The 27,425-nt window shown below is 47.0% G+C and overlaps 1 protein-coding gene across 12 annotated transcripts in view; it reads right to left on the reverse strand.

The window, feature by feature from the left end:
* Positions 1-251: 251 nt before the first annotated feature.
* FLT3LG (fms related receptor tyrosine kinase 3 ligand) overlaps positions 252-27,425 on the reverse strand; it is a 39,443-nt gene continuing 12,269 nt past the window's right edge. For 2 of the 12 annotated variants that reach the window (XM_084805466.1, XM_084805465.1), the window contains exons 2-9: positions 25,250-25,347; positions 21,980-22,090; positions 14,888-15,155; positions 8,709-8,852; positions 5,407-5,560; positions 3,737-3,891; positions 1,415-1,488; positions 253-592 (exon numbers count right to left, since the gene is read on the reverse strand). In XM_084805466.1, the coding sequence (XP_084661592.1) occupies positions 1,438-1,488; positions 3,737-3,891; positions 5,407-5,560; positions 8,709-8,852; positions 14,888-15,022 (639 nt within the window). In that variant the 5' untranslated portion in view covers positions 15,023-15,155; positions 21,980-22,090; positions 25,250-25,347 and the 3' untranslated portion in view covers positions 253-592; positions 1,415-1,437. Of the gene's footprint in view, positions 593-1,414; positions 1,489-3,542; positions 3,892-5,406; positions 5,561-8,708; positions 8,853-14,887; positions 15,292-21,979; positions 22,091-23,705; positions 23,872-25,249; positions 25,348-27,425 lie in introns of those variants that run through there. The other 10 variants (XM_084805459.1, XM_084805462.1, XM_084805460.1 and 7 more) reach the window with 10 other exon arrangements.

Consider the following 27,425-nt stretch of genomic DNA (forward strand, 5'->3'; position numbering starts at 1 on the left):
CTATTCTATGAATTGTACTTTAAGCAGTCTCAGGAAATCTGGTTTTTCCCTGATAAGCTCCAGAATGGCTGCTGGATGGCCACAACGTCATGTATTTCTAACAGTATTCCTAACAACCTCAACACATAGCAGGCTTGGAGTAAATCGCTGGTGGAAACACCCCCTTGGTTGATGCGTGGCCTCCGACAGCTGCCCAATGATGCTGGGTACTGCGCCCTTTTGTGTAATGCCACTTAAATGAAACATTCAGATGGTTATTAAACATTTGCTTTTTATTTATACAAAATAATATATATACATATACACCCCCCCCCTCTCTCTCTCTCACAAACACACACACACACACACACACACACACACAAAATGATGGCGCAGCATCACCCAGTGGAAGAATTCAGAACCGCAGCTAACGACTTCTTTCTGGCTATTTTGCAGCCTCTCTCTCCCCACTCCCCTGTTCCAAAGGTGGCCTTTGTATTCTGCATGTTCAGCCCTCCAGGGAGAAAACTGGGAGCAGGGAATGTGCTGCTTCTGACAGCGCATGAGCAAAACGTCACTATCCCATTCAGTGCAGTTTTCACAACACTCGCACCTGAAGATGAGATTCAGGGGGGTGGGGGGAGAGAAACAAGATAAGGTTGGTTGTGATAGAAGGAGAACATGGAAGTGAAGGTTTTGCAAAAAATATGTTACTGTGGGTTTCTGCAATATTTCCCATCAGGCAAGATCCTAGAACCTGTATTGAGGTGCAATACTCACTCAGGCAGTAGACCCACCACTTTAGACTGCAGGTGGCTGACTGCTCCTCTATACAAAAAAAAATCCCTGCACATAGAAAACTAGCATGTTAGGGAGAAGAACTGGAGCCTAGCCCTCTCTGTGACATGCATAGATTTCTATAAGCAGGGATTTTTTTTTAATATGGAGGAGCATGTGTGCTTCTACCTGCAGTCTATCCTTTTCCCTGACATGCTAGTTTCCTATCTGCAGGGATTTTTTGCACAGAGGAGCAGACAGCCATTTGAGCCTCCACCTGCAGTCTAGCCCTCTCCCTGACACACTCGTTTTCTAAGTGCAGGGATTGTATGTGTGTCAGCCATGAGCCCCTACCTGCAGTTTAACTTCCTCCCTAACATGCTTTCCATCTGCAAGGATTTTAACTTTTTTTATTTTTTTATTTTTTTTACAGAGGAGTGTTCAGCCCTGAGTTCTCACCTGCAGTCTAGCCTACCCCCTTCTCTTCATGCGAAGCATGTGCTCCGCCACTGAGCGACTCTTTTCAAACCATGCAGGTAATCATTATTGCCAATGCCTGCTAACATCCGCAGCTCAAGCTGAAGGGCACAGGACCAGGACAGGCCTTCCCCTCCCTTTCTCCTCAGGTATAACTCAGAGAAACGCAGCAATGTCTTACCGTACCCTTTGCCATTTGATTTCCTAAAGGTCCTCCATGAGCTCAATTTCAGCTTTCTGAACCCGCAGGGTTCTCTGGGGGATGAAATACAGAGCCAGGATTATTTTCTCGAAGGTATTGTGGGGCAAAGGAGGTGGCAGAGGGAGATTAATGGAACAATAACTATTGGTCACAATGGTGACAGGGAGGCAATTCAGTGCATTTCCCCAAACCATTTAATGTTGGATGCTGGGGGGTGACCGACAGGAGATCCATGCGATGGTGCCGTAAAATGTTCAGAGATAAATGCCATACTCCCACCATCCCCAGCCAGCCATGATGGGGCTTGTAGTCCAACATATCTGGAGGGCACTAGGTTGACAAAGTCTGACAGATGGCCTGATGATTCATTGGCAGGTCTTATTTTCATACTCCACCCTGCAAGGACAAATGTGTGACCCTTGTGCCTCAATTCAACACAATGCAGAAAGCTGAAACCCAAAATCATACTGACCTGGAAGATGCCATCCTCCAAAAGGACTTTTAAAGATGAGACTCCAGCGTGAAACTGCTGAATTAGAATTTACCAGTAGTTTGATTCTCTCCATTTGAGCATGAATAGAATCAATGGTTTTCTGTCCCACCGAGTGTTAATTAACTTGCAATGTGCTTATTTTGCATACATTGAACGTTAATTGAATTGTCACAGGCTGAATTGCCATTTGACACCTGTTTACCATCTCTCCCCTGTCACCTGCCGCCTACCCCAGCACCCATATTTCTATCTACCTGCTGACTGAGGATAAGACGTCATGCATCTCATGAAAGCTAATGCCAATCTGTTAGTCTTCAAGGTGCCATGAGATGGTGAGGTTTTGTTTGTTTGTTTTGCTGCAACAAACTAATGCAGCCACCCTTCTGGAAGCAGAGAGGAAAGGTCATTTATTATTTATTAAATGTATACACCTTTCCACTGAGCCAATGTATACACCTTTCCAACTGAGCCAATTGAAGCACGGAAATCGAGCAGCTACTGCGAAGGAAATAAAAGCTTGATTTAGATGCAGAGTGGGTGTGTGGATGGAATACGCCATGCTTAGGGACAGCAGGCTCTACGCAGAAGGCAGAGAGACTGAGGAGGCCAGGCTGTCAGTATGAAATGGCAGGCCTGGGACCTCCAGGATACGATGAGATGGGCACCATTTTAATATTTTCTCCAGTCCTGGCATAACGAACCGCTAACATTTTCATGTGGAGATATTGGAAGCTTCCATAGAGAGAGTAAAACCAACAGTCCATCTAGTTCAGAGGTGTGATTGACACTGATTGGCAGAGGCTCTCGAGGGTGTCAGGGAAAAGTCTTTCCCTGTTGGAAGTGTTGAGATCCTTTAACTCAGGAGTGGGCAGAAGGGTGATCTCCAGAAATTTGGGCTTTCAACTCTCAGAAGCCCCTTGCAGGAAGGAATGCTGGGAGTTGAAGAACAAAACGTTGTGAGATCTACTTTCTCCCCACCTCTGCTTTAACTTACACATGGACAACTTGTGGGCTGCATGCAGCACCTGAAGGCCTATGTGGCCTGCCATGCGTGCACCTGTGTTGCCGCTCCCCCAAACTGCCCCCCTATGTTGCCAGTCCTGCCATGATTGTGCTGCAGAGAAGGGTATGCGGGGATGACTCGTCTTGCATGGCCTCTTTGCCAGCACAACTGGGTCTGACAGCTACTAAACAGCTGTTTGGTGGGCTGCCAGGAGTGCAATTGTGCTGGGAAAGAGGGTGTGCAAAGGGAGTCACCCCCGCGCGTCCTCTCTCCCAGCACAATCACGCTCCTGACAGCACATCAAGCACGATTTATATGGGGAAGAGAGTGCACAGGGAAAATAATCCATTTAAATGGGTTAAATTTAAATGGGTCTCCATTTAAATGGGGAGGCACGAATTGATCTCAGTGGGCCAGCAGGGGAGGCTTAACCCTCCCCATCCCTGAGCATTGAGATGGGGGGAGGGAAAGAAAAGCGTGTGCATGCTTGGGTCTGTGTGCATGTATAAAGATGAGTGCATGAGATTGAATGTGAATGTGTGCACACCTGTGTTCATAAGACAGGCGCACATGTCCTGCGTTTATATGATCTGTATTTATAAGAACTGTGTGTGGCCCCCGACTCACCGCCCATCTCTGCATGTGGCCCTCAAGGGCAAAACGGTTGCCCACCCTTGCTTCAGTTGGAGATGTTAGGGTCTGAGGAAACGTTTGCATGCAAAATATGTGCTCTTCTACTAAGCTGTTGCCCAGAACACAGTCCAGCGCCCTTTGAAATGTCTTTTTTGCTTTTTTTTTTGCTTACCTGGAATCTCCTGCATGGAATAAAGAGAAGGCAGAGCAAGAGAACCGGAAGTATAAGCAGCCCCCAGTAAGATCTTCCAGGGGAGATTGGTTGAGATGAGTGGTTCATTTCATGCTTCTGTACATCGTTATTGGTAGCTGGCGTAGTATAAGAGTCTGCAGAACAGAGAGAGACTGACCTATGGGGCAGATCAAATGCCTTCTAGTAGCAAGGGGGGGGGGGATAGAGTAGACCAGGGGTCCCCAACCTTTTTGGCACACTTGGGAATTTGAGAAACTCCCCAGGTAGAAGTGAATTACATCACTATGGCAGGGGTGGGCAACTTGTGGCCCTCCAGATGTTTTGGCCTACAGCTCTCATTATCTCTCATCATTGGCTAGGCTGCCTAGGGCTGATGGGAGTTGTAGGCCAAATCATCTGGAGGGCTGCAAGTTGCCCACCCCTGCCATAGTGGTGTAATTCACTTCTGCACGCTGAATACAGATTAGCCATACGGAAATCAAAGGGACTTCAGCTGTCCTAATTTAAATCCCATTGACATCAGTGGGTCTACTCTATGCGTGACTAAATCTGGATTCAACCCTGTGTCCTCACTGGAGATATGCTCTGAGAAAGACAGAAGAGAAATGGGGAGGGAGGAGGGGGGAGAGAGTAAAATGGGTCCCATCATGGTGGTCTTTGGGGTTAAATGCAGGCTTTGGACTGAGAAGATTGATGGCCACTGGCTGTGAGCCATAAGCTGGGAAGTCCTGACTTCAGCTTAGACCCCAGCCACATATTAAGTAAGTGGAATTAGGGAAGCCACTATTCTCTTTGCCTCTACTCCCTTATTTGCAACATGGAGCCAGGCCTGAGCCAGGCCAGAGCCAGGCCTGTTGTGAGCAGGCCTGGCTCCGGGGTTAAGGGGCCCCTTGGCAAAATGGCCTCTAGTGGGCCCCTGCCTTTGGGTTTAACTAACGGCACCTGTGAGCCACTATTTTGCATGCCCCTAATGTAGTGTTGCTCCGGGACATTGTGGAAAATTGCGACAGCCACAGTGGGGCAAATGGGCTGGGGAAAACATTTAAATTTCCCACAATGCTCCAGAGCAACACTACATCAGGGGCATTGTGAGGAATTAAAAATGGCAGCTCACACACTGACCCAGCACACGGTGGGGGCAGAGTTGGGATCAATGCCGGTGGGCCCTTCTGGATCCCTGGGGCCCCGGTAGCTGCCCCAGCCATTGAGGGAGGGGTGCTGATGCTGGGTCTGGTCATAAGAGCTCCTAACTTTATATGACGCGCAGTGGGTTGAATCCAGATGTAGACATACTCAGAGCAGACCCGTTGGAATCAATGGGAGTTAAAGTAGTCATGGCTAACTTAAGTCCCATTGATTTCAACGGGCCTATTGTAAGTATGACCAGGTCTGGATCTTTGAATCCTCCAAAGCACTGTATTATTCTTGGTGGAAACAAGCCCAGAAATCAATCTCCTGCCAAACTGGTGAGCAACTTTCTGGTGTCATTGTCCCCCACTCCGTTCCCGCTCCCCCCAAATTTCTGATATGGGGTAAACTTGTCCTCGCAGGATCAACCTATGACATAGCTTCATGAACATCATGACAAATCACCACTCGTCAAAAAGATCCTCTGTTCCCCCCTTCCCCCCTTCAACTGTGAATGTTACCTGGTAGGCACTGAATAATGGTGCAGTTATGAAAGTCACCACTGAGCCTATTCGACGTGACATTCTCCATCCAGTTTGCCATCAATTTAAGAAAGGAGGGAATAGGCTCTAAGAAATGAGAGATGTTTGCCCTCTCAAAATTGACACAGCTATCCTGGTAAGGTGCAAGAGAGAAACAAGGCATCAAATCCAGCAGGTTCATTCAGATATAATGGCCCTGTAACCTCCTAGATGAGCTGGCATCAGGCTTGTTGGATCATGGCAAGGGGAGACCAACCTGGCCCCATATATTGGCCAGAGAAGGAGCAGCTTCAGGGAGCTTGCTTTTGCCCTTTCCTGCCAAAAATAACACCTATAAGAATTTGAAACGAAGAACTGGTGCCTGAGTTTTGGGTTTTTTTGCCTCCCTCCCAATCCCTTCTCCTTTGGTGTGTTGTGACTTTTGGCTTGTAAGCCTGAGGACAGGGATTGGCTCATGATTAATCTTTGTAAGTTGCTTGCGGAGCCTCTTTTGGCTGAAAAGTGGGGTAAAAATACTGTAAATGAATAAATAATGAATACTTTTGTTGTATTACAAGAACCCCAAAATCCACCAACCAGAACCAGCTGGACAAGGCATCCGCTTAGAATTAAAGAACAGTGTGCCTCTGAGCACATTCTGAACCCAGGAATTTGTTCTGAATACCAAAACTGAACTGAGCTCAGAGTCCTGGTTCCCCATTTCAGCAGTATAATTTAGATGCGAAAAGTCATTTTCTTGTTGCTGATATTGTGAAATGATTGGGAATTGGAAACTTTTGCTAATCAACTGCAAATCAGCCCGATCTACTTTCTGCCTACTCCTGCTGCAACTAACCCCACCTCTTAGAAATCAGGGCTGAAGTACAGACGGCATTATTCATATTTTTACAACAGGTTGCTCAAACAGGCTACTTTTATTAGAAAAAGTAGCCAACCAGCCCTCATTCAGGTGGGGGGCAGGGGTAGAGGCTGCAGGAGTTTCCTGCTGAAACCCCACCCCCCACCCCCACCCCGGGCCGGGCTATTTATCATCAGCAATGCCATTTACTGCAAACAGCACCTTTGGGGGCAAACAGCAGCTATAGGGGCAGGGAAGGAATAAAAGAGGCCGTTTTAAGCATGCTGTTACAAAGGTGTGAATAACTTCACGTGCACTTTGGCCTTCAGACAGGCGATACATTGAATATTAACAAACACTCATTTTTATACCCATTTTTGAAATCTGCGGGCAGGTTTGCACCATCGTGGAGGGAAAATAAGCCACTGTGGCTTATTTTCCCTCCCCGCGGGAGAGGGTCACGAGCCACCTAATTAGTGTAATTAGGGTATGTATGTGGCTGGGGTGGTTTACAAAACACCCAGCAACCCTAGTACTAGACATGGATTTCACAGTAGTTTGAAAACCATCCCAGCCACCCACCTCCCTCGGGTTCAGATGCCATGACAACCTGCACCCGGCAGTTAGGCAGCTCATGGCACATGGGGGAGCCGCTGTGGTTTTTCTTCCGTGCTTGTGCGAGCCCGGTCAGGGTGTGCAAGTGTAGTTGCAAAACTGGGGGAAGGGAAGAGGCTCTTTACCAACGGTAGAGACATCCCACCCCTGTGGGAAAATAGTGGAGGATTGGTATGAACCCCAGATCCCTGCCAACCCCCATCTCCCCCCAAAAACAGAGGACAAGGATTGCGCATGCCTGTTTCTGTCATGCAGCTGGGAAAATATCCCTGGCGGGAGTACCCACCAGTGTACACAGGTCAGGGATGCTACTGTGGAGGTGTCTTCATGTATGGTGTGGGGAATTGGGCCTGGAGGCTGCAGATTTGCTGGTGTGTTCCCCCCGAACCCGTTTCCTTCATGATCCTTTTGATGCAGACTTCCCCAACTTGGCACCATGTCACTGGCCATGTGGCTAGGGATGATGGGAGTTGTAATCCAACACGACAGGAAGGTGCCAGGTTGGAGGAGGCTGCTTTAATGGTGTGGGGCAGCCTCCTTTTGCTGCTGCAGTGATCTTGGGGTGGGGTGGGAGGATTGGGTTTGATGGATGTGCAGCCTCGGAGCTCAATCTTCCCAGGGAAATTATCACAAGTCCTGGCTTGTCAATATCCTGTTTCTGAAAATGCCAGGCCTGTGTGGTCACAACCTGCAGGCACTCACACAGGTCCTCACAGACTTGATCCATTTAAAATGAAAAGTAATAAACTCTTTGCCGAAGTGGAGAAAAACGACAATTCAGTCAAAACTTTCAGGACCTGAAACCAAATGTTCCAGTGTGAAGTGCTGCTGTTCAGAATTCCAGCCTCTCCATTCCCCACTCCCTGGTTTTTTATGTCCCCCCTGCCCCTGCCAACAGCCAGCCAGTTTTCTATAAGTACACTCAGTCCTCACTGGGCTGTTTGGGGTTTTTTCCTCCCCCTACTTAGGGCTTTCCCCCTAAGAATTATTTTGTACTTTCCCCAAGCCTGCTAGTGCCTCCTTTCCTCTTACGTGTGGATCAGTGGAGGCTGGTGGCTCTGATGACAGTGAGGCAGTGAATCCACTCTGGGTTTCAGTCAGAACTCTAACGAAGCTATGCAAGGTGCGTCTGCAATCAGAACACATTCTGTACCTTGGGTAGCTCCTTTAGAATTCTGACTGGTTCTGACTGAAACCCGAAGTGGATTCAACGCTCCACTGACATTGGAGCCACCAGCCATTTTGGCTACAAAAGCAATGGCACTCACAGACTGACCACTGGAAACAGAGGGAATGGTTAGCCACCACAGCACAACAACAGACAAGCTATTCTCCATTGTGGGTATGGCTTATCTTTGGAATCACCTGATTCAAAAGAGCATTTGCAAATTCTAAGACTGCCCACTTGAAGGAAAGCTTCAGAGAGGGAAGGGAAGGGAAGGGAAGGGAAGGGAAGGGAAGGGGAAGGAAAACAGGATGGAGGAAGAATGCTGAGACAATATGAACCTTCTTCTGGGTTTATTCAACTACAGAGAGACACATTAACATTCCACCTTGACCATCTTCCTGGAGTACTGTATGATGGATCTCTTTGGGTTGGCACAGGCAAGGACCTGAATTAATCTGGCGGGAGGGTTGCATTAATTTAGATCTAAAGAAATTACATTAATTGTAATGGTATTTTAAAAAATGCATTGCTCTCTGCTCTAAGCAGTTAGGATGGGGCAGATTAAATACAGAACTACGTAAATAAATAGGAGGAGAAATGGCTTGTGCTGTGTTTCAAAGCAGTCCCCTGGGAAAAAAGAATTATACCTCTGTGACTTACATCAATTTTGCAGACTTCAATAAATTTTGTGTGAAGCTTTATCTTCTCTATCAGTCCCTTCAGGCTACTCCCAGACACTTCGAGCATGCTCTTCAGATTTCTGTTGATGAGATGAAGTTTCCATAACCCCAGGCAGAATTCATCCTGGGGAAAATTGGTGGTGAGGGGGAAGTATTAGGGAGGAATGTGTAAGTGGGAAGAAGACAGGCTGTACTCTCATTATAAATTACTCGGAACCATGAGCTGCCTTATACTGGTTCAGAACACTGGTCCCTCCAGCTCGGTCTTGACTGCACCAGCCTTCCCCAGCATGGTGCCCTCCAGATGTGTCAAACTACAACTCCCATCACTGCTAGCCAAAAGGCCTGCTGGATGGGGATGGTGGGAGTTGTAGTCAAATGTAGGTTCGGGAAGGCTGGTCTATACCGAGTGGCGGTAGCGCTCTAGGGTTTCCCACGTGGGCCTTTCCCAGCCCCCCATGGAGATGCTGGAGAATGAACCAGGAACCTTCTACATGCAAAGGATATGTTCAACCGCTGAGCTAAGGTGTGAAGGTTTGAGGCCTACAGAGGCAAGAAAAAGAAAAGGGTCAGGCCTAGATGCCGGGGGGGTGGGGGGCGGCAGTGTTGGGAGGGGTAATCCTTAAGAAGAGTAGTTTCATTCCCCTGGTTGGTTTCATTTTCCTGAGTTAGGTTTCATTTCTCCAGGTCTGAAACAGTACTTCTGGTTTTGGGGAAGGGGGGACTCTTAAGGTGGCAAGAGATCCTTAAGGAGTTGCTCGGCGGGTTCCAGGTCATAAGGGGAACCCTGACATAAGGCCACCTGCATACCTCCCTGTTTCTCAAACTTCTGTCCTGCCTTCCTATCACCAAGACACCCAACACAGCTAACAACCAGGAAAAACCAACAATAAAATCATACCAAATGATCAAAATACCATACAAATGGCAGGATCCTACCAAATCTAAAGCATATAAGCAGCAGCAAAACACTAGGAGTAGGCAGCGCATTTCAAAATGGCATGCTGTACGGGACAAATGGTGTTCCACTGTTAGACACATTTCTGGTTGATGTTTCAATCAGTGGGAGAGGAAATGGTCTCCCGATGGCTGGGGATCTCCCTCTATCACTCAAGTGTTTTGAATGAGATATCCATCTGAGCTTGGAGAAGATGGCATCTCTCCAGCTGAGAGGAGAAGGCAGAAAGATAGTAATTTCCCCCATCTCCCTCCCCCCAAATGACAAGCAGGCTTGGAATTGGGCTTAGAAAGCAAACGAACTATTTTAGAAAACTCAGGAAATTGCTCGGTTTAGCCCCAGCCTAATTTTGATCCCAATTCAGAGCATCCCGAGCCCTAGATGATATTGCTGGGAGCATAACAGGATTTGATCCCCCCCAACCCCTCTCAGTGAGCCATCAACCTCCCTTCCTTCATCCACCCGTCTTCCTCCCCATCCCTTCAAGCCCCTTCCTTCCCAGTCCTCTATCTTTGGTGAAGTTCTGGCAGCAGCAGTGGAAGAGAAGAAAGGAGAGAGACTCACCCTCTGTGATGCTGGGCATGTTGCTACATTCCAGGTGTTAGCAGAGGGTAGCAGAGAGGGGGACCGCCCTTCTTTCCACTGCTACTGGAGCAGCAATAAAAGTAAGTGGCAGAGTGGCTGAAGGGAGGGTGGAGGGGACTTGGAGGTGGTGGGTTGGTGAGTCACAGGGCATCTGGGAGGGAGGGCTTGCGGCCCAAACTGGAAAACTTTCAGGGCTGTAACGCTTGCCTCATAATAAGGCAAGGGCTACAAACCTGAGTAGATGTGCATTTTCAAGCAAAGAGGCACGCATTTCGGCAGCATCCCTGATCTGTTTGTTTTGAACTGGGACCATTTCTCGAGAAGAAGGCAAGCCTAACGTAGGGATGTACAAAACTGACTCACCATTTCGTCCAGGGTCATTCATGGTGGGGGGGAGGCGTTCCATTCCTTCTCCTGAAATTCTCCCTGGCCGGCTCTGTGGCGACTCCGCGGAGCTGCCAGACATCCAGCCGCTGGGCTGCACAGGGACACAAATGGCAGCCGCCATAGCCGCCGCCATTTGATCCCTATCTTTTGCTGTGATAGGCTACGTAAATATATACGTACCCTATTACAGCAATAGGCAGGGACGCAAATGGCGGCCGCTGTAGCCGCCGCCATTTGCACCCCTGTCATTTGCGGTTGCCATTTGCATTCCTGCCTATTGCCGTGATAGGCTACGTATATATTTACGTAGCTTATTATGGTGTCCCTGCATTAGCCGTGATAGGCCACGTAAATACTTACATAGCCTATCACGGCCATTCGAAAGGAGGCGAATGGCGGCCACAGATGCAGCCACCATTCGAGGAGCACAGGAACGGCCGACAAAGGTAGGCTCCGTTCCGGGCCCATTTCGCGGGGTGGTGGGGCGGGTGGCTTCGTTCTGCCATGGATTCCAGAGGGCCGAATACACTGGCATTTGGCCTCCCTGGAATCCGTGGTGAAATTCTCCAACATCCCTACATAAGTGCAATTATCTTTCAAACCATTCCACTATTGGCAGAATGACTGCTTTTTGTAAAAGAAGAGGCAATCTGCCATTTTTGTACAAAAATTCACTCCTCAGTCAAAATAACTGCTACTGATAATCCCTTTCAAATAATGTAACACTACTTGTTGTTGCTGTTGTTGTCTTTTTCATCCAAGGGTAATTTATTTTATTTTATTTATTACATTTCTTAATCGCCCATCTGGCCAGTCACCCGGCTACTCTGGGCCATGTACAATAATACAAACAGTTTTAAAACAATAAAATTACACATTAAAACATCATTTTGTAAAATTTCCCTAGCCCACCCCAAATGCCTGCCTGAACAACCAAGTTTTCAATGCATGGCAGAAGCTCATTAAAGAGGGGGCAAGGCGGAGTTCCCTAGAGAGGGAGTTCCAAAGAGTGGGGGCCACCACAGAAAAGGCCCTCTCCCTCATCCTCACCAGCCTAAGCTGTCCTGGCTGATGGGACAGACAGAAGGCCATCTGAGGCTGATCTTGTTGAGCAGCCTGTCTGGTGTTGCTGGAGGCGCTCCTTGAGATAGGCTGGGCCCGAACCATATAGGGTTTTAAAGGTCAAAACCAACACCTTGAATTTGGCCTGGAAAACAACTGGTAGCCAGTGTGACTCCTTCAGCATCGGAGTTATGTGATCACACCAGCAGCTGCCTTAAATCAGGCGAGCTGCCACGTTCTGTACCAGCTGCAGCTTCTGAACCGTCTTCAAGGGTAACCCCACATAGAGCGCATTAGAGTAGTCTAGACAAGAGGAGACCAAGGCATGTAGTGCCGATGGGAGCAGATGGTCAGGAAGGTAGGGGCGCAGCTGCCGTATCAGATGAAGTTGGTCACAGCGCTGTCTGGCTCACAGCTAACACCTAAGCCTCCATGGACAGCTGGGAGTCTAAAATGTCCCCCAGGCTGCGGACCTGGTCTTTCAAGGGTAACCGTACCCCATTCAACACCAGGTCAACATCCCCAGCCTCCTCTTGTCTCCCACCAAAACTACCTTGGTCTTGTCAGGGTTCAGCTTCAGCTTATTCCTCCCCATCCAGCCACTCAGTGTCTCCAGACATTTGGACAGGGATTCTACGGCCAAACCCGGTGAAGATTTGAACGAGAGAAAGAGCTGCGTGTCATCCGCATATTGATGACACTGCACCCCAAACCTCCTGATGATAGCCTCCAGCGGCTTCACATAGATGTTAAATAGCATCGGGGAGAAGATGGAACCCTGTGGCACCTCACAAGTGTGCCACGGGTCCGAAACTTCCTCTCCCAGTGCTATCCCCTGGTACCTGCCGGAGAGGAAGGACCGGAACCACCGTAATATGGTGTTTCCAGTGCCCAACCCCTCCAGGCGGTCCAGGAGGATACCATGGTCAACAGTATCAAAAGCCACTGAGAGGTCAAGGAGAACAAGGAAAGAGCATTCACCCCTATCCAGAGCCCTCCTCATATCATCCACCAAGGCGACCAAGGCCGTTTCTGTCCCATGCCCAGGCCTGAAGCCTGACTGAAATGGGTCTAGATAACTGACTTCTTCCAAGTGTGCCTTCAACTGCATCGCCACCATCCACTTAATCACTTTGCCCAGAAATGGCAGATTTGAAACGGGGTGAAAGTTGTTCAGGACTTGGGGATCCAAGGAGGGCTTTTTTAAGAGCGGTCTTATAACTGCCTCCTTGAGGACTGATGGCATCACTCCCTCCTCAAGGGAGGTGTTCACCACCGCCCTGATCCCCTCACCCAGCCTCTCTCTGCAGCTCACAATGAGCCAAGGTGGGCAAGGATCAAGTAAGCAGGTGGACGGCCTTACAGATGAAAGCACCTTGTCCACTTCATCAGAAGGAAGAAGCTGGAACCGATCCCACAAAACTGGTTTGCCACAGACTGCCTCTCGCTCACTAACTGTCTCCATGGCGCACGGAATAACACTCCTGATCCGATCAATTTTATCCGCAAAGTGCCTTGCCAAGGCCCCAAAGGAGGCCATAGAATGCTCCAGCGATTCCGGAGCAACTGGACTGACCAGGCTCCGGAACACTTGGAACGGCCGCCTGGGACAGCACTCTGCGGACGCGATAGAGGCAGCATAATATTCCTTTTTTGCTGCCTTCACTGCCACGTGATAGGCTGAAGATACAGCTCTAGCCCGTGTCTGATCGTCTTCAGAGTGAGACTTCCACCACCGGTGCTCTAGCCGTCTCGCCTCCTGTTTCAGGGCTCGTAACCACGGACTGAACCATGGTGCAGTTCAAACCCTGTTCAGGCGGAGAGGGCGTTTCAGAGCCACCCGAACTAATGCCACAGCGATTGCGGCATCCCACCCACCCACCCACCCACCCACCCACCAGGGTCTCGATTGAGTGGCCGTCTGCATGCTCCAGAGAATCCCCAAGCGTGTTCAGGAATCCATTCAGATCCATAAGATGCCTGGGGCGGACCATTTTAATGGGTCCTCCACCCCTGCGGAGGGGTTGTGGAACCGAGAAGTCCAATGTCACCAGATAGTGATCTGACCATGACAAGGGGGTGGTGAATATACCCCTGGCTTCCAGATCACTCCCTGCTTCTCCAGAAACAAACACAACATCTAGCGCATGACCAGCTATATGGGTGGGCCCAGTTGGAATAGGGTGCAGTTCCCAGGAAGCCATGGTCTCCAAGAAGTCCTGAGGTGCCCCAGTGAGGATAGCCTCTGAATGTACATTGAAGTCCCCCAATACCAATAAATTAGGGGACCGTACATGCACATCAGAGACCACCTCAAGTACCTCAGCCAGGGAGTCAGTTGTACAGCAGGGTGGGTGGTACACAAGCAGAATCCCCAGGATGCCCTTCGGGCCCAACCTCCAGTACATGCACTCAGCAACCTTGGCCTCCCAGAGAGGGGGTCTGGTGAAAACCAAAGACTCCCCGTAGATAATAGCCACTCCCCCTCCCTGATCCCCAGCCCTCGGCTGCTATGCGTATGAAAATCCGGCTGGGCGCATGGCCGCAAGAGTTGGAGCAGCGGCCTCAGCCAGCCAGGTCTCTGTAATACATGCCAGGTCTGCACCCTCATCCCGGATCATGTCATGGATGACAGATGTTTCCTGGGTAACAGACCTGGCATTGCAGAGCAGCAAAGAAAGGCCAGAAGATGGGGTCAGGCCTCCCCCAGTCATCCTTTGGCTCTGGACAGGCCCGGAACAGGGGAGAGATATTACACATCTCTCCCTTGTTCCCCTTACCTGGCGTGGCCTGCCCCTAGCGCTCTGCCAGCGCCTGCTGCCCAACCTCTGTATATTCTGGCCCCCAATGCTCCCCCCACTGCCTCCATCAGGTGGACACCTATCAGGCAGGCTACCCACCTGAAACACAACAGAATCCCTCCAAAACCCACCCCCCACCAACAATTAAACAAAAATAAAAAAGACATCCCCTTTACAAATACTGCCAGGCAGAAGTCCACAGAGGGAGTGGTGGTGGGAGCAGGAACAGCAGGCGCTCCCTCTTCCCTGGGTGGTGGCTTCTCCTGCAGATACTTGCCCTCCCAGGCCACTTCAGCCAGCCAGCCAGCTTATATAGCCCTTCCAAGAAGGGACAGGTGGAAGTAGTCAGAACAGCTGGCTCAGTACCTGGGGGCCTGGTCCTGCAGGGAATGGCAGTCTGCCAGGCAGAAGTCCACAGGGAGAGCAGTGGTGGTGGTGGTGGCACCAGCAGCAAGCAAGCAGCAGCAAGCAGCAGCAGCAGGCACTCCCTCTTCCCTGCATGGCGGCTTCTCCTGCAGATCCTGGCTATAATATATGTCCAGTTATCCCATTAATAAACAGGTTGTTTTAAAGACTTTACCGGTTTCAGGTTGGATGGCACGAATACTGGGTAATCAAAGAGTAGGTACTGCTTCTGAAAAAACAGAAGGATAGAAACAGGCCTGGGTTGAACATGGGAAAAGGAAGGACTGACGAGCATGGAATGCATTCCTAGGGCTTCTCCACATAGAGATATTATCCTGCTATTGAGATTGGTTACTCACAGAAGTTTACGGTCCTTTAGATGATGTTGTCAACCCCCAGGGCATCTCCTGCACTAAATGACCATTATACCATTTTTAAAAGGTCTGAGATAATGTGCTATCAAATTACAGTGCTTGAGTTCTGCTTGAGTTCCCTGTGAAAAGAGGAAAACTCATAATAAGAGCTAGACCACAGTGCCATCTAGTGGCTGTATAATGAAACATATTGAAGACTCAGAGAAGGGGGAAAAGGGGGAAGGAAGCACATGTAAAGGGAGTCCGTTGTGATCCTGCATTTAAAACGGAAGCAGAAAGCCCTGTTTTAAATGTGGGATTTTAGGCTGGCATCGAGATGTCCCTAGACTGGGTTGGATTCAGACTTACTTAGAGCAGACCCACTGGAATCACAGAGATAATTGATTTCAATAGGTCTGCTCTAAGGGTGACAAAGTCTGGATCCACCTTAATGGTTACGTTTGTACAACATAATAAACCAGAACACTAAATAATCCTGGCTTGCCTGGGGAAAGACTAAAGAACCCTGGCTTATTGTGAATGAGGCAGCGAGCTGATGCATGCAGCTTAATTGCACCCACTTGGCTCCTCCTGTGAGTGGGAGTGGCTAAACTCTAGTTTGCTTATCCATCTGTAGTTTGTTTATTGCGATACACGAACCGAACTGGGAACTCTGGCTTGTCTCTCCCCAGACAAGCCAGAGCTCCCGGTTCACAAGTCATGATAAACAAATCACGGATGAACGGTCTGCGGTTTGTTTAGCTGCTCCAGCTTGCTGCAGGAGTGATCAAGCAGCATGCACCAGCCTACTGGCTTGCTCACAATCAGCTGAAGAATTCCTGCTTATCATACTGTGCAAACGCGGCATGTTTGTATTTCAAATTAGCGTTTAAAGGTCCCTCAAGGTTCATCTAGTTCAATGGGATGGAGTACATTTGAAACCAGCCCTGACAGACAGTCACCTACCTTCTCTTACATGGTGCAGTTAGCACTAATAACTGCTTCCCTCCCTGGGTAAATAGCAGCTTGGGGGTATTTGGGAGTTGGGGGGGGGTATTTGGGAGTTGGGATCATGGTGTAGGGGGAAAGGGTTAATTCACCTCCCTGCTTGCTGCAGGACTGATACTGATTGCACACATGCACACAGCTATTATTAAAAAATAACAAGACGAGTTAAATGTGATCATGCATTTAACATAACATGAGGTTTGGCCTGAGAAGAGATTCCACAGTGAAAATTGTCACACATTGGAAGTGACCATGAGCCCTCACATGGATGGTGCTGAAAATGTATTCACTTGTCATGAGAGCTAGAGTCTTGATTTTTCAACAACAACAAAAAATGCCCGGCCTCTTGGAATGCCAAATTCTCCATTATGTTTCACTACAAAGGTGAAATGTTGCAAAGATCACTAGCTTAAAGGGTTATTTAAAAGGATTTTGTAAATCACTGGGTCTATCTACTAGTCATGATAGCGAAATGGAACTTCCAAGGCCAGAAGTAATATACCTCTAGATGCCAGATGCTAGAAACAGGCAACAGGGGAAGGGCATTGCTTTCCTGCCCTGCTTGTGAGCTACCAAAAAGCCCCTCGTGGGCTACCACTGGAAACAGAATGCTGAAGCAGGTGGATGTATTTATGGACACAATGGAGCTAGGCTAGTGCAATGGTTTCCAACCGTAGGTCCCCAGATGTTGTTGGACAGCAACTCCCATCACCCCTGACCATTGGCCATACTGGGTGGGGATGACTGGAGTGATAGCCCAACATCTGGGGACTCAGATTAGGAATCACTGGGCTACTGGATGCTCAGAATGGTCAACAAGAGATCTCCTGCTATTTAAAACTCTCTAGTGGGAGGCAGCACATAAATGCACAACTGTTTTTCTACCTAGCAAGCAGTTTAGAATGTCAAGCCAAGAGCTGCTTTCTTCCTGCTTCAAAGAATCACTCCGTGTCCTTTTTTTTTGCCTGTTGCTAACAAGTTGGCTGTATGGGCCTGAAATTGAAGTTGGTTTTATGGACCTATCTTGCTCTCAACCTGGCGTTGCTGACTGGATAGCAAAACTCCTTTAATTGGCATCTTGAGAGCGAGTGACACACTTAGGAAGACGTTGCACAGATTTAATGGCATATGGGATGCCTTTCTGGAGAGCTTTGATGACAACAACAATGCATCAGACCAGCAACCGCTGTGACTTTATACTCTCATAGGCCACCTGGCACACAGATGTACTCACTCAAGCCTTCTTTCCTGCCTCTTGTTTCCATTGTATCTTTTTCTACCTTGTTCCTTAACCTACTTATCTGATTGAAAAGGTAAGGCTAGATTTTCAGTAATTCTGGCCCAAGGCTATAACAACAGGGGCATAATCTAGCTATCAGAAACCTCTTTTCTTCTCAGTAATTTTGTACCACCCAAAGGGATTAAATATGTGTATTTCAAAACATTTCTTTTGGCTTTAATTCTAGTTATCATTCTTCAGTTCTACTATTTTTAACTGTAATTGTTAATGAAAATGAAAAATCTTAATAAACTACAGATAGGGGGAGAAACCCTGCCCAATTAAAGAGCAGACATTCCTTTTCTTTATGACAGCCTTCTGTAGAGGCAGACTTGGCACCTTAGGTCTTCTCAGCACCAGGCAAGGACATTTTTATTTTCCCAGGCTTTTAAATTGTAAACTTTTGATCCACTGAATTTTGTATTATTGAATACAAAGCATACCTACTGTATGCTTTTTGTGATGCTGTGTTTTTCTCTATGGCATTTTACTCTCTGCTGCTGACATTTTTAGGGTGGACTTTTAAGCTGGAATATGTTTATTGTTTTTGTTTTGTGATTGTTGTAATATATTAATGTTTTATTGTTGGTAAGCCACCCAGAGAATACTGTTACAGGGCAACATAGAAATGCGGTTAATAATAAATAGGACTGTGCACCGCTTCGGTTCCGGATCTGAATCCTGAACCGAAGCGGGGAGCTTTGGAGCGCTTCGGCCTGAATCCAAGGCAGATCAGGATCAGGCCAAAGCACTCTGAAGCAGGTTGGATCGATTCAAAGTGCTTTGGGGTGCTTCAGCCCAATCCAGATAGCCACCCACCCAGCTGCCCGAGCTCTCTGCTCCTTACCTGGACCCATGGGGAGCGCCTGTAGCTGTTGGCCCCTTCAAGGGAGTCTCCATGTTCATCTCTTCTTCTTCCGTAAATTAAACCTTACACAAATGGCAGCCATAAAGCTGTCACGTACACAATATTACAGGAGTAAATGGGCAATTTACACCTGTAATACTGTGTACATGACGGCCTTATGTCTGCCGTTGGCATAAGATTTAATTTACGGAAGACGAGTCGCCATTTTAAAAGAAAATGCTGACATCTTCAAAGAGGCTGAAGGCTGCAGGTGTTCCCCAGGGGTCCAGGTAAGGACCTGGATTAATTTTTGGGAACTGCCCAGAGAGGATTAATTTCTGTGAACTACCCAGAGAGCTTCGGCTACTGGGTGGTATAGAAATGAAATAAATAAATAATAAAAATAAATAAAAATAAAATAAGGAACAGGGGGCTTGTGCAGCTGGGTGCGGGTCTCACACAGCTGGGCGGGGGGACTCGCATGGCTGGGTGGGGGGCACAGGGCTTATGCAGTGGGGGTGATTCGTCTGTCCAGATCTCGCTTCGGACCCAGAGGCCAAAGTGGGTCAGCCTGGCTCTGGATAGGGCTGAGGTGGGTCGGGGCTGATTTGGAAGTTCCGAAACAGCCTCCAAAGTGGATAGGGGGGGAAGGTCCCTGCACAGCCCTAATGATCTATAAGTGTCACAGGAGATTGTGACACAGAGATTAACCAGGCCTGTCTGAAAAGAGAGGGCAAAAACTCTTATGGCACACACTTCTGTTTTCTCCATGCTGTTCAACTCTGCCCATGTGAGCGGGGATTGGTGTAAATGGAGGACAGCTCCGAGCACAAGGTCCTTCAAGGGACACCGAGACCTCTCTCCTTCCTCTTCCCTTATCTTGTGTACTCCAGCAGGGAGAAATGGGAAGGTGGCTTCCTCTTTCATTTCCATTCCTTATTTCTACATTGACACACAAATCTGCTCTGATTCCAGCCTGGATTCTGACACCAAAAGTGAGCCATGAAGAGAGGAAAGTGGCTGAAACAATGGAGCAAGGGGAATTAAGGTAAGCAAGGATAGGTGGGTTCAGGAGCCCTCTCCTACGTGCTCCTTTGGCTGTTAATGTCACACCCTCACCCACATCCTGCTTTAGATGGAGGAGAAAGTGTCTATCACTGCCTAGTTTGGCTCTGAGAACCAGTCCTAGGACAGGGCTGGGCAAACATTCGGTTTGTGGGATCCACTTTCATTTTTGCCTTTTACTTGAACCCTGAAATTGACCACCCGGAGCTAGGTACAAGACGGCAGCTTAGATGGTGAAACCAGGTGCAAGACAGTGATCCATATACTGGGGTAACTTGCCTATACAAGTATACATTTGTACAGTGGGGAGAAGGAGGCACAGAAAGAAGCCCAGAAAACAGAAGGAGGTGAGCATCCGACGTAGATCACAAAGAAGAGAAATGGATTCTCAGGATGCAAGATAGAATTTATTATAAGAAGCCCAAAACATGTTTCGGCCTTTTTTCTTATTTTACGCCTTTTTCAGGGGGCTGTAACATAAATGATAATAAAATTTACAAATAGGACAACACATAGTTAAAACATTTCTGCAATACAAATTGCCCAGAGGCTAATATATGCATAACATGTATTACATGCCTAACCCTAACAATATATGCCCCACTTGTAAGCCACTATGCAGAACATCAGCATTCTCCCACAGATCTAAAATTTGGGGCACTGGATAAGCTCCACATCAAGGAGAAATATCTGTTGGGGAGAGAAGCTGAGTGGATTTTGAGACTCTCTCCATGTGGTCTAAATGAAAACCTTGAATTCTTACCACTCTTATGACCTGTAGGTGATTTACATACACTCCCTAGCTAAGACAGCATAGTGCAGCTTTGAGACCTTGGCCAGATTACATTAACATGGAAACACCTGACAGAGTAGGAAAACAATGGACTAAAAGAGTATAAGATAAGATTTGAGAAATAGTTTTTCCCAGTCACCAGTAGAACGACACAGGAGACAATCTTTTGCTGAAAAAATTCTGCAGACTTTTTTTCTTTAGTAAGTATGTATTTATTTATATAGGAGCCGCGGTGGCTTAGTGGTTAAGACGCTGAACTGCAGACTGAAAGGTTGGCAGGTCAGCAGTTCGAGACCCAAGTGCTGCGTGACGGAGTGAGCTCCTGTCTTCAGTCCCAGCTTCTGCCAACCTAGCAGTTTGAAAGCAAGAAATTGCAAGTAGATAAATAGGTACCGCCTCAGCGGGAAAGGTAACAGCATTCCGTGCACCTCAGTGTTCAGTCATGCCAGCCACATGACCACGGAAGCGTCTTCGGACAGCGCTGGCTCTTCGGCTTAGAAACGGGGATGAGCACCACACCCTAGAGTCGGGCACGACTGGTTGGGGACACCTTTACCTTTATTTATTTATTTATATGTTATTTTTAGGAATAAAGTAGGCTTTATATAGTTTTTAAAATAATGCTATGCATGTATTAGCCTCTGTGGCAATTTGTATTGCAGTAATGTTTTAACTATGTGCTGTCCTATTTGTAAATTTTATTATCATTTATGTTACAGCCCCCTAAAATAACAAAAAAGGCTGAAATGCATTGGGCTTCTTATAATAAACTCTATCGTGCATCCTGAGAACCTATTTTTCTTCTTTGTGATAGACAAAGATAGCCACCTTGGAAGCATTTGTATCCTGAAAGGCAGGATATCAATAGGTGCAATAAATAAACAATAATCAATCTGACTTAATACAGAACAGATTCCAATGCAAAACTGTAAAACTGGCTAGCAGAGCTGCACAAAAACCTAACCAAAGGGTAACCAATTAATATCAATCTTTTACAGGTGAGAAATTGGAGGCTAACCAAGAAGCAATTTATATGAGGGGAGCCAAGGCAAAATTGATTTATTTCTTACTTGTTAAACTATTGTGAGTCAGAAACCTTTGCCAGTCTATTGCAAGTCATTCAGAGATTTCGGGCTTCTCTACACGGGGCTTTTATCCTGCTATTGAGATTGCTTACTCACGGAAGTTTGTGGGTCCTTTACATGACGTCATCAACCTCCAGGGCGTCTCCCATACTAAATTATAATTATCCCATTTTTTAAAAGATTGGAGATAACGAGCTATCAAATTATAGCTTGTTGAGTTCCCTGTGAAAAGGGGAAATCCCTCAAATAAGAGGAGCTAGACCACAGTGCCATCTAGTGGCTGCACAATAATAATAATAATAATAATAATTTATAAAGCGCTTTTTTACACAGCACTGTACATAAAAGAATAACTTGACAATTTAAAATAGATAATTACGATGCTAATTATAATGAAACATATAGAAGAATGCAGATAAGGGGGGAAACGGGGGGAAGGAAATGCATGTAAAGGGAGCCCATCGTGATCCTGCATTTAAAACAGAAGCAGAAAGCCCCAGTAAAGTTGCGGGATTTTAGCATGGTATAGAAATGCTCCTAATTGCAGATCCCGATATACTGCCTGTCTGCTGCCGGCACAGAGCAGACATGCTAGTCTGCTTGCAGTTCTGCAATATACTCACCAGATCTTCGAAGTCATCTGAAAAGCTCGTGGTCTGGAAAGGAGAGTACCTGAAGATGCAATCTTTGTTTGGTTCAGATGGGACAGAAAACAACAGCAGCAGGAAGAAGACCTAGGAGGACACAGGCAAGTTATTTAAGGTGCAATCCTATGCATGTTTAGATGGAAAAATGTCCTACAACTCCCACATTCCCGAGCCACCCAGATGAAAAATTAGGCTGACGTTTTCCATCTAAATATGTATAGTTTGTGCCCTTAGTTTGCTACAAATCTAAATGAAAACTTCCATGCCACCGACTTCTGCAAACTGACAGCATGAAATGCAAAAGCTGCGTGGTCTTATGAATCAGTCTGCTTGGTCTTATGAATCAGTCCGATTTAATGGATTATACCCTCTCCTCTTATGCAAATAATACAACATTACTACCTCTGCTGAATTAGGTATGCTGAATTAGGTGTTGCACCCTAACAGCAACACATTAATTGTGCTGTTTTGCAGAATAATTGGAATGGGGAAAGAGGAAAAGGATGCTAGGGAATATTGGTGGCAGGAGCTAGGAACTTGGGACTGAGGTCACTGGGGAAGGACAAGTCATGGCTAGAAATGTATTTATTTTATTTAAGGAATTTGAAAAATACCCAAATCAGGTAACAAGTAAGAAAATAATATAAAAAGGTAAAAAAGGAAGGGCCGAGGTGGCTTAGTGGTTAAGACGCTGAACTGCAGACCGGAAGGTCGGCAGGTCAGCAGTTTGAGACCCGAGTGCCGCGTGACGGAGTGAGCTATTATATAAATAATATAGGAGTATATTAAAAATCGTAAGGTCATAAAATCATAGACAGGGCAAGATGAAACATCAAGGAGATGAAAAACTGCAAATACAGCATAAAAACCAACAGCAGGTAAAACAGAGGATTGAAACCATGCAGTGATAAAATAAGTATCAATCACTGTTCAATAAAAGTTATTACTAAAATACATATGGTAACCAAATTATTAACCTGACACCTAAAGCTTAACAGTGAGGGTTCCAGGGAGGGCATGTCATAAATCAGGTGCAACCACTGAAAAGGCCTTTTCTCTGGTTGCCACCTGCCTAACCACCAAAGATGTGGACACTTAGAGAAGGCCTTCAGATCCAGATCTTAATTCTTGGACAGGTTTGCGTGGAAGGAGGCAATCCTTCAGGTAACTTGGACCCAAGGTGTATAGCAGAAATGGGAAACTTCCAGATGTTCCTTGGCTCCCATCATTCCAGAGCATTGCCATGCTGGCTGGGGCTGATAGGAGTTGGAGTACAGCTATGTCCAGAGGGCCACAAGTTCCTTGCCCCTGGCGTATAGGAAATGAAGACCCCCCCCAAAAAAAACCTCTTAGACATGTTCACACAAATAGCAACATGAATTTAACAAACCCTTAAACTGTTTTCACTCTTATACTTTCTCCCAAAAGCAGGACATAAACCAGGGCTGCAGTCTTAGGGTGGAGGGGTCACCATTTCCAGGTGGGGCTTCACAGAATTTGTGGGGGGCAGGGATGCCAGTGATTTCCTCTATAGCAAGAGAAGTTTCCCCATAACTTCTGTTTCCAGGCTTGAGTGTCTTACGTGACACTGATCAACCTCAGTCTACATTCTGCCTACTTGAAAATTCCTCAGGCTGTATTCTCACAAGCAAAGGCAAAAGTTGTTAAGGTTCTGCTGTAGTGTTTCTTCAAGAAGACTTGCCTTAGTTACCTCTGTGCTCTTCACACACACTCCTCATGTACAGGAGTGTTGGTTATAAGGGCTAAACTCAACATTATGTGAGTGGACTTCTGCTCACACATGCCCCCAAAATCAGTTCCAGAGGGTCACCCAATCCAGCCAGCGGACCTCTGTTTCTGAGATCTGCCTAGCAGCAGAGGGAATGAAAGGGTAGCAAGCAGTTAGTTTCCGGTCACTTTTCCATGAAAATTACACAATGTACACAACTGCAGCCTTCCTTTATCATGCTACTATGAAGTTACACAAGCACAACCTTCCCTAATTGCACTATCCCGCCACTGTGAAACAGTGCAACTGCACAATAGTGCCAAGGAGAAATAACAAGTGAAGAGGGAAAGAGGCAACTGCGGAATAGTGAATAGGGGAAAAAAGGGGAATAGGGGGGGAAACTGTTCACTTTTCCTGAAAAAGGAAAGTCGTGCAGTTATCCAGTACAGCATTTGATGGCTCCCCATGAGAAGACACTGCGGATGAAATTTCACCCCATTCCAGCAAACTATCAAGAAGTTACAGCTGCCACCCCCTTTTTGGTGCAAAGCAGGCTTTGCTCACCTGCTTGAGGTCGCCCAGGGGTTGGCTTGTGCCTTGGGTGCATCACTTCAAGGGAAAGCGCAAGCTCTTAAAATCAAGCCATGCCAAGGCCCTGTGAAGCCCACTTTCCACCAACTTCATACACAGGTTTCCCTCGAAAAGGGGGTGGCAGCTGAAAAGCCTTGGAAGTTTGCAGGAATGGGACAGGCCAATTGGAGAAATGCAGGTGACGCAGCGGTGGCATAGGGGACACCGGGATTTGATTTTCAATGCAAAGGAATCTGGGATACCATCCCGGCCTAGTGGGAGGACTGTAGAGGGGGGAGGGGCGAGGGTGGGGAAAATAAGCTATGCACAGTAGCTTATTTGTCCGCTCATGTGGGGGACACAGTAGTTTATAAACTACTTTGAGGTGAGTATTACGAGCCCCAAAGCTCGTATCTAACTTGAGCCAAATGAGCTTCGCTGACTCCTCTAGTCAAAAGCACTTTCCTTCACCACTGCATAACCACAAAACATCACAGGCTAGGGGAAGTGTCGTGCTGAGCAAGGCGGCTATTTCCAGGCAGCATCTCTACATTTCACATATTTATGTCACCTAGGTCTACAGATCACACCAGAGATTCCTGCTGCTAGTGCGGGCTTTAGCCTCCCATGTAGATGTGTGCATAAGAAAAGAAGATGGCAGGGATCCATGGTGGGCCTCTGCCCTGTTTCTGGGCCCCAGCAAATGCCCAAGCTCTGCCACTGGTTATGCTAGTCTTGATTCCATCGGTGGACCATAGTGTTATAGGTCCACCGATACCCAGCATCAGTGCAACTGTAGCATGCACATCATCTGGTGTTGGCGATGTGGTGGTGGTGTTACAAGGAGAAATCTAAGCAACCTGTATCCCTAAGGCAGCTAGTCCTGGACTGGAACCAAAGAGGGTAGGAGCCCTTTCCTTGATTCAGGCTATTCTTTTTTGACTTACCACAGAAGAATCTGGGATGCCATGATGCCAAGTCATCTCCACATGGCTTGGTGGGTGGCCAGCATGCTGAGGATTACCCCTCTAGAAAGAGGGGGGTGCTGAGGGGGGAAAAGAAAGCACAGTAAGGTCATTAAGAAGCAAAGGACATGAGGTGCCAATGGGGATTTTTTATGGAGACCATCTAGCCATCAGGGGGGTCACTAAGATCTCACTGGGATGGGAAGAAATACATCTGCCCATCCTGTGCATTGAGTTCCTAGTAGGATCCCACCCCCCTGTAATGAATTAAAGGAGGGAGATATATAGCTGCATGTTATGTATCAAGAAGACCTCTACTTTGACCCCTAATATACTTCCATTGGAGGCTTTTATCATGCCTCATCCACAGAATTTTACAGGGGGTCCAGACATCATCTTCGATTTGTAACCCTCCCATCTTTTTCTACTGCTTCTTCCTTCTTTTGCTTTCCAGAAAAAAATCTATTAAGGAAGAAAAAAATGGAACAGCAACACATGTCTTTTGACTACTTGCATTAGGGCCCCCTGTCTGGAGCCACCCCATATCTTTTAGTTAAGAGAGTCACCTCCATTCTCAAGTTATCCAGTCTCTTCACTCTCCAGTTTTCTAATCTCCAGATTCCAGTCCTCAGTTGAAGCTAGCTAGCCATGTGCTCCAGACTAGGAAGAGTTTTCAAGTGCTCTTTTTCATGGATATATGCCTGAACGTGCACCTTCAGACATACAACCCTGACACTTGAAGGGTCCTTTTCAATGTTGGGCACTGAGTGTCTGAAAGATTGGCACCTTAAGGGCTACAAGGTTTTCAGAGATTAAAGACAAAGTCACTTGACCTAGGAGTAATTTACTGAGAGGAGTTAATATGTACATTCAAAAGACCAGATTAACACAACAGACATTTAAAGGGTTACATTTTATTCCCACAGACTAATAGTTCTAATTGTTGACGGACATATTAAAAGCAATATGGCACCTAAAAAGAACAGGAGGAACACAAAGGGTGGTGGGGTTGCACTGTATGTGAAAAATACATATCTCTGCACAGAAATACAGGAGGATGAGCTTGGTAGCCCCATCGAGAGCATCTGGATCAAAATAAATGGAGCAAAGAATAAAAGGAACCTGGTGGTCGGAGTCTATTACCGGCCACCCAATCAAGGAGAAGACAAGGATGAAACTTTTGAAAAGCAAACAGCCAATGTTTCAAGGAAGCATGATGTAGTAGTAATGGGGGACTTCAATTTCCCTGATATTTGTTGGGAGACAAATTCTGCAAAACATGCCCCTCCAGGAAATTCCTGACTTGTGTGGCGGATTACTTCCTCCTATAGAAAGTAGAGGAAGGAACTAGAGGATCGGCTGTCCTTGACTTGATCCTAACCAACAGAGATGACTTAGTGGATCAAGTAGCAGTTACAGGAACTCTGGGGGAAAGTGACCATGTTATACTTGAGTTCTTGGTTCTAAGGGAAGCAAAAGCCGAGTGTAGTCAAACGCGTACTCTGGATTTTAGGAAAGCTGATTTTAATAAACTCAGAACAATTATAAGGTCCCATGGCAAGCGACTCTAACGAGAAAAGGAGTCCAAGATGGGTGGGAGTTTTTAAAAAAGGAAATCTCAAGGCACAATTACAAACAATTCCAACAAAAAGAAAAGGTGGAAGACAACAGAAGAAGCCAATGTGGCTTCACAAAAAGCTTAGGGATGACCTGAAAACAAAAAAGGACAAATATAGGAAGTGGAAAGAAGGCCAAGCAACAAAGGAAGAGTACAGGCAGGCAGCACAGAATTGCAGGGGTGGCGTCAGGAAGGCTAAAGCTGAGAACGAGCTGAGGTTAGCGAGGGATGCTAAAAGCAACAAAAAGGCTTTCTTCAGATACATGCATAGTAAAAGACAGAGGAAAGAAATGGTGGCTCAGCTATTAAATAAAGACAGCAAAATGATAACAGATGACAAAGAAAAGGCAGAGGTGCTCAATTCCTACTTTGGCTCCCTCAGTCTTCTCCCAAAAGAGGGTCTATGACCCCCCCCCCCGGCAAAGGCGAAGTACAGGCTGAAGGGGTAAAATTGCAGCTTGAGATCAATAGGAATATGGTCAAGGAACACCTAATTACTTTGAATGAGTTCAAATCTCCAGGGCCAGATGAACTGCATCC

Source organism: Heloderma suspectum, chromosome 6, assembly GCF_057233095.1.
Source record: "Heloderma suspectum isolate Gila_16-S chromosome 6, 16-S_ref, whole genome shotgun sequence".
NCBI lineage: Eukaryota > Metazoa > Chordata > Lepidosauria > Squamata > Helodermatidae > Heloderma > Heloderma suspectum.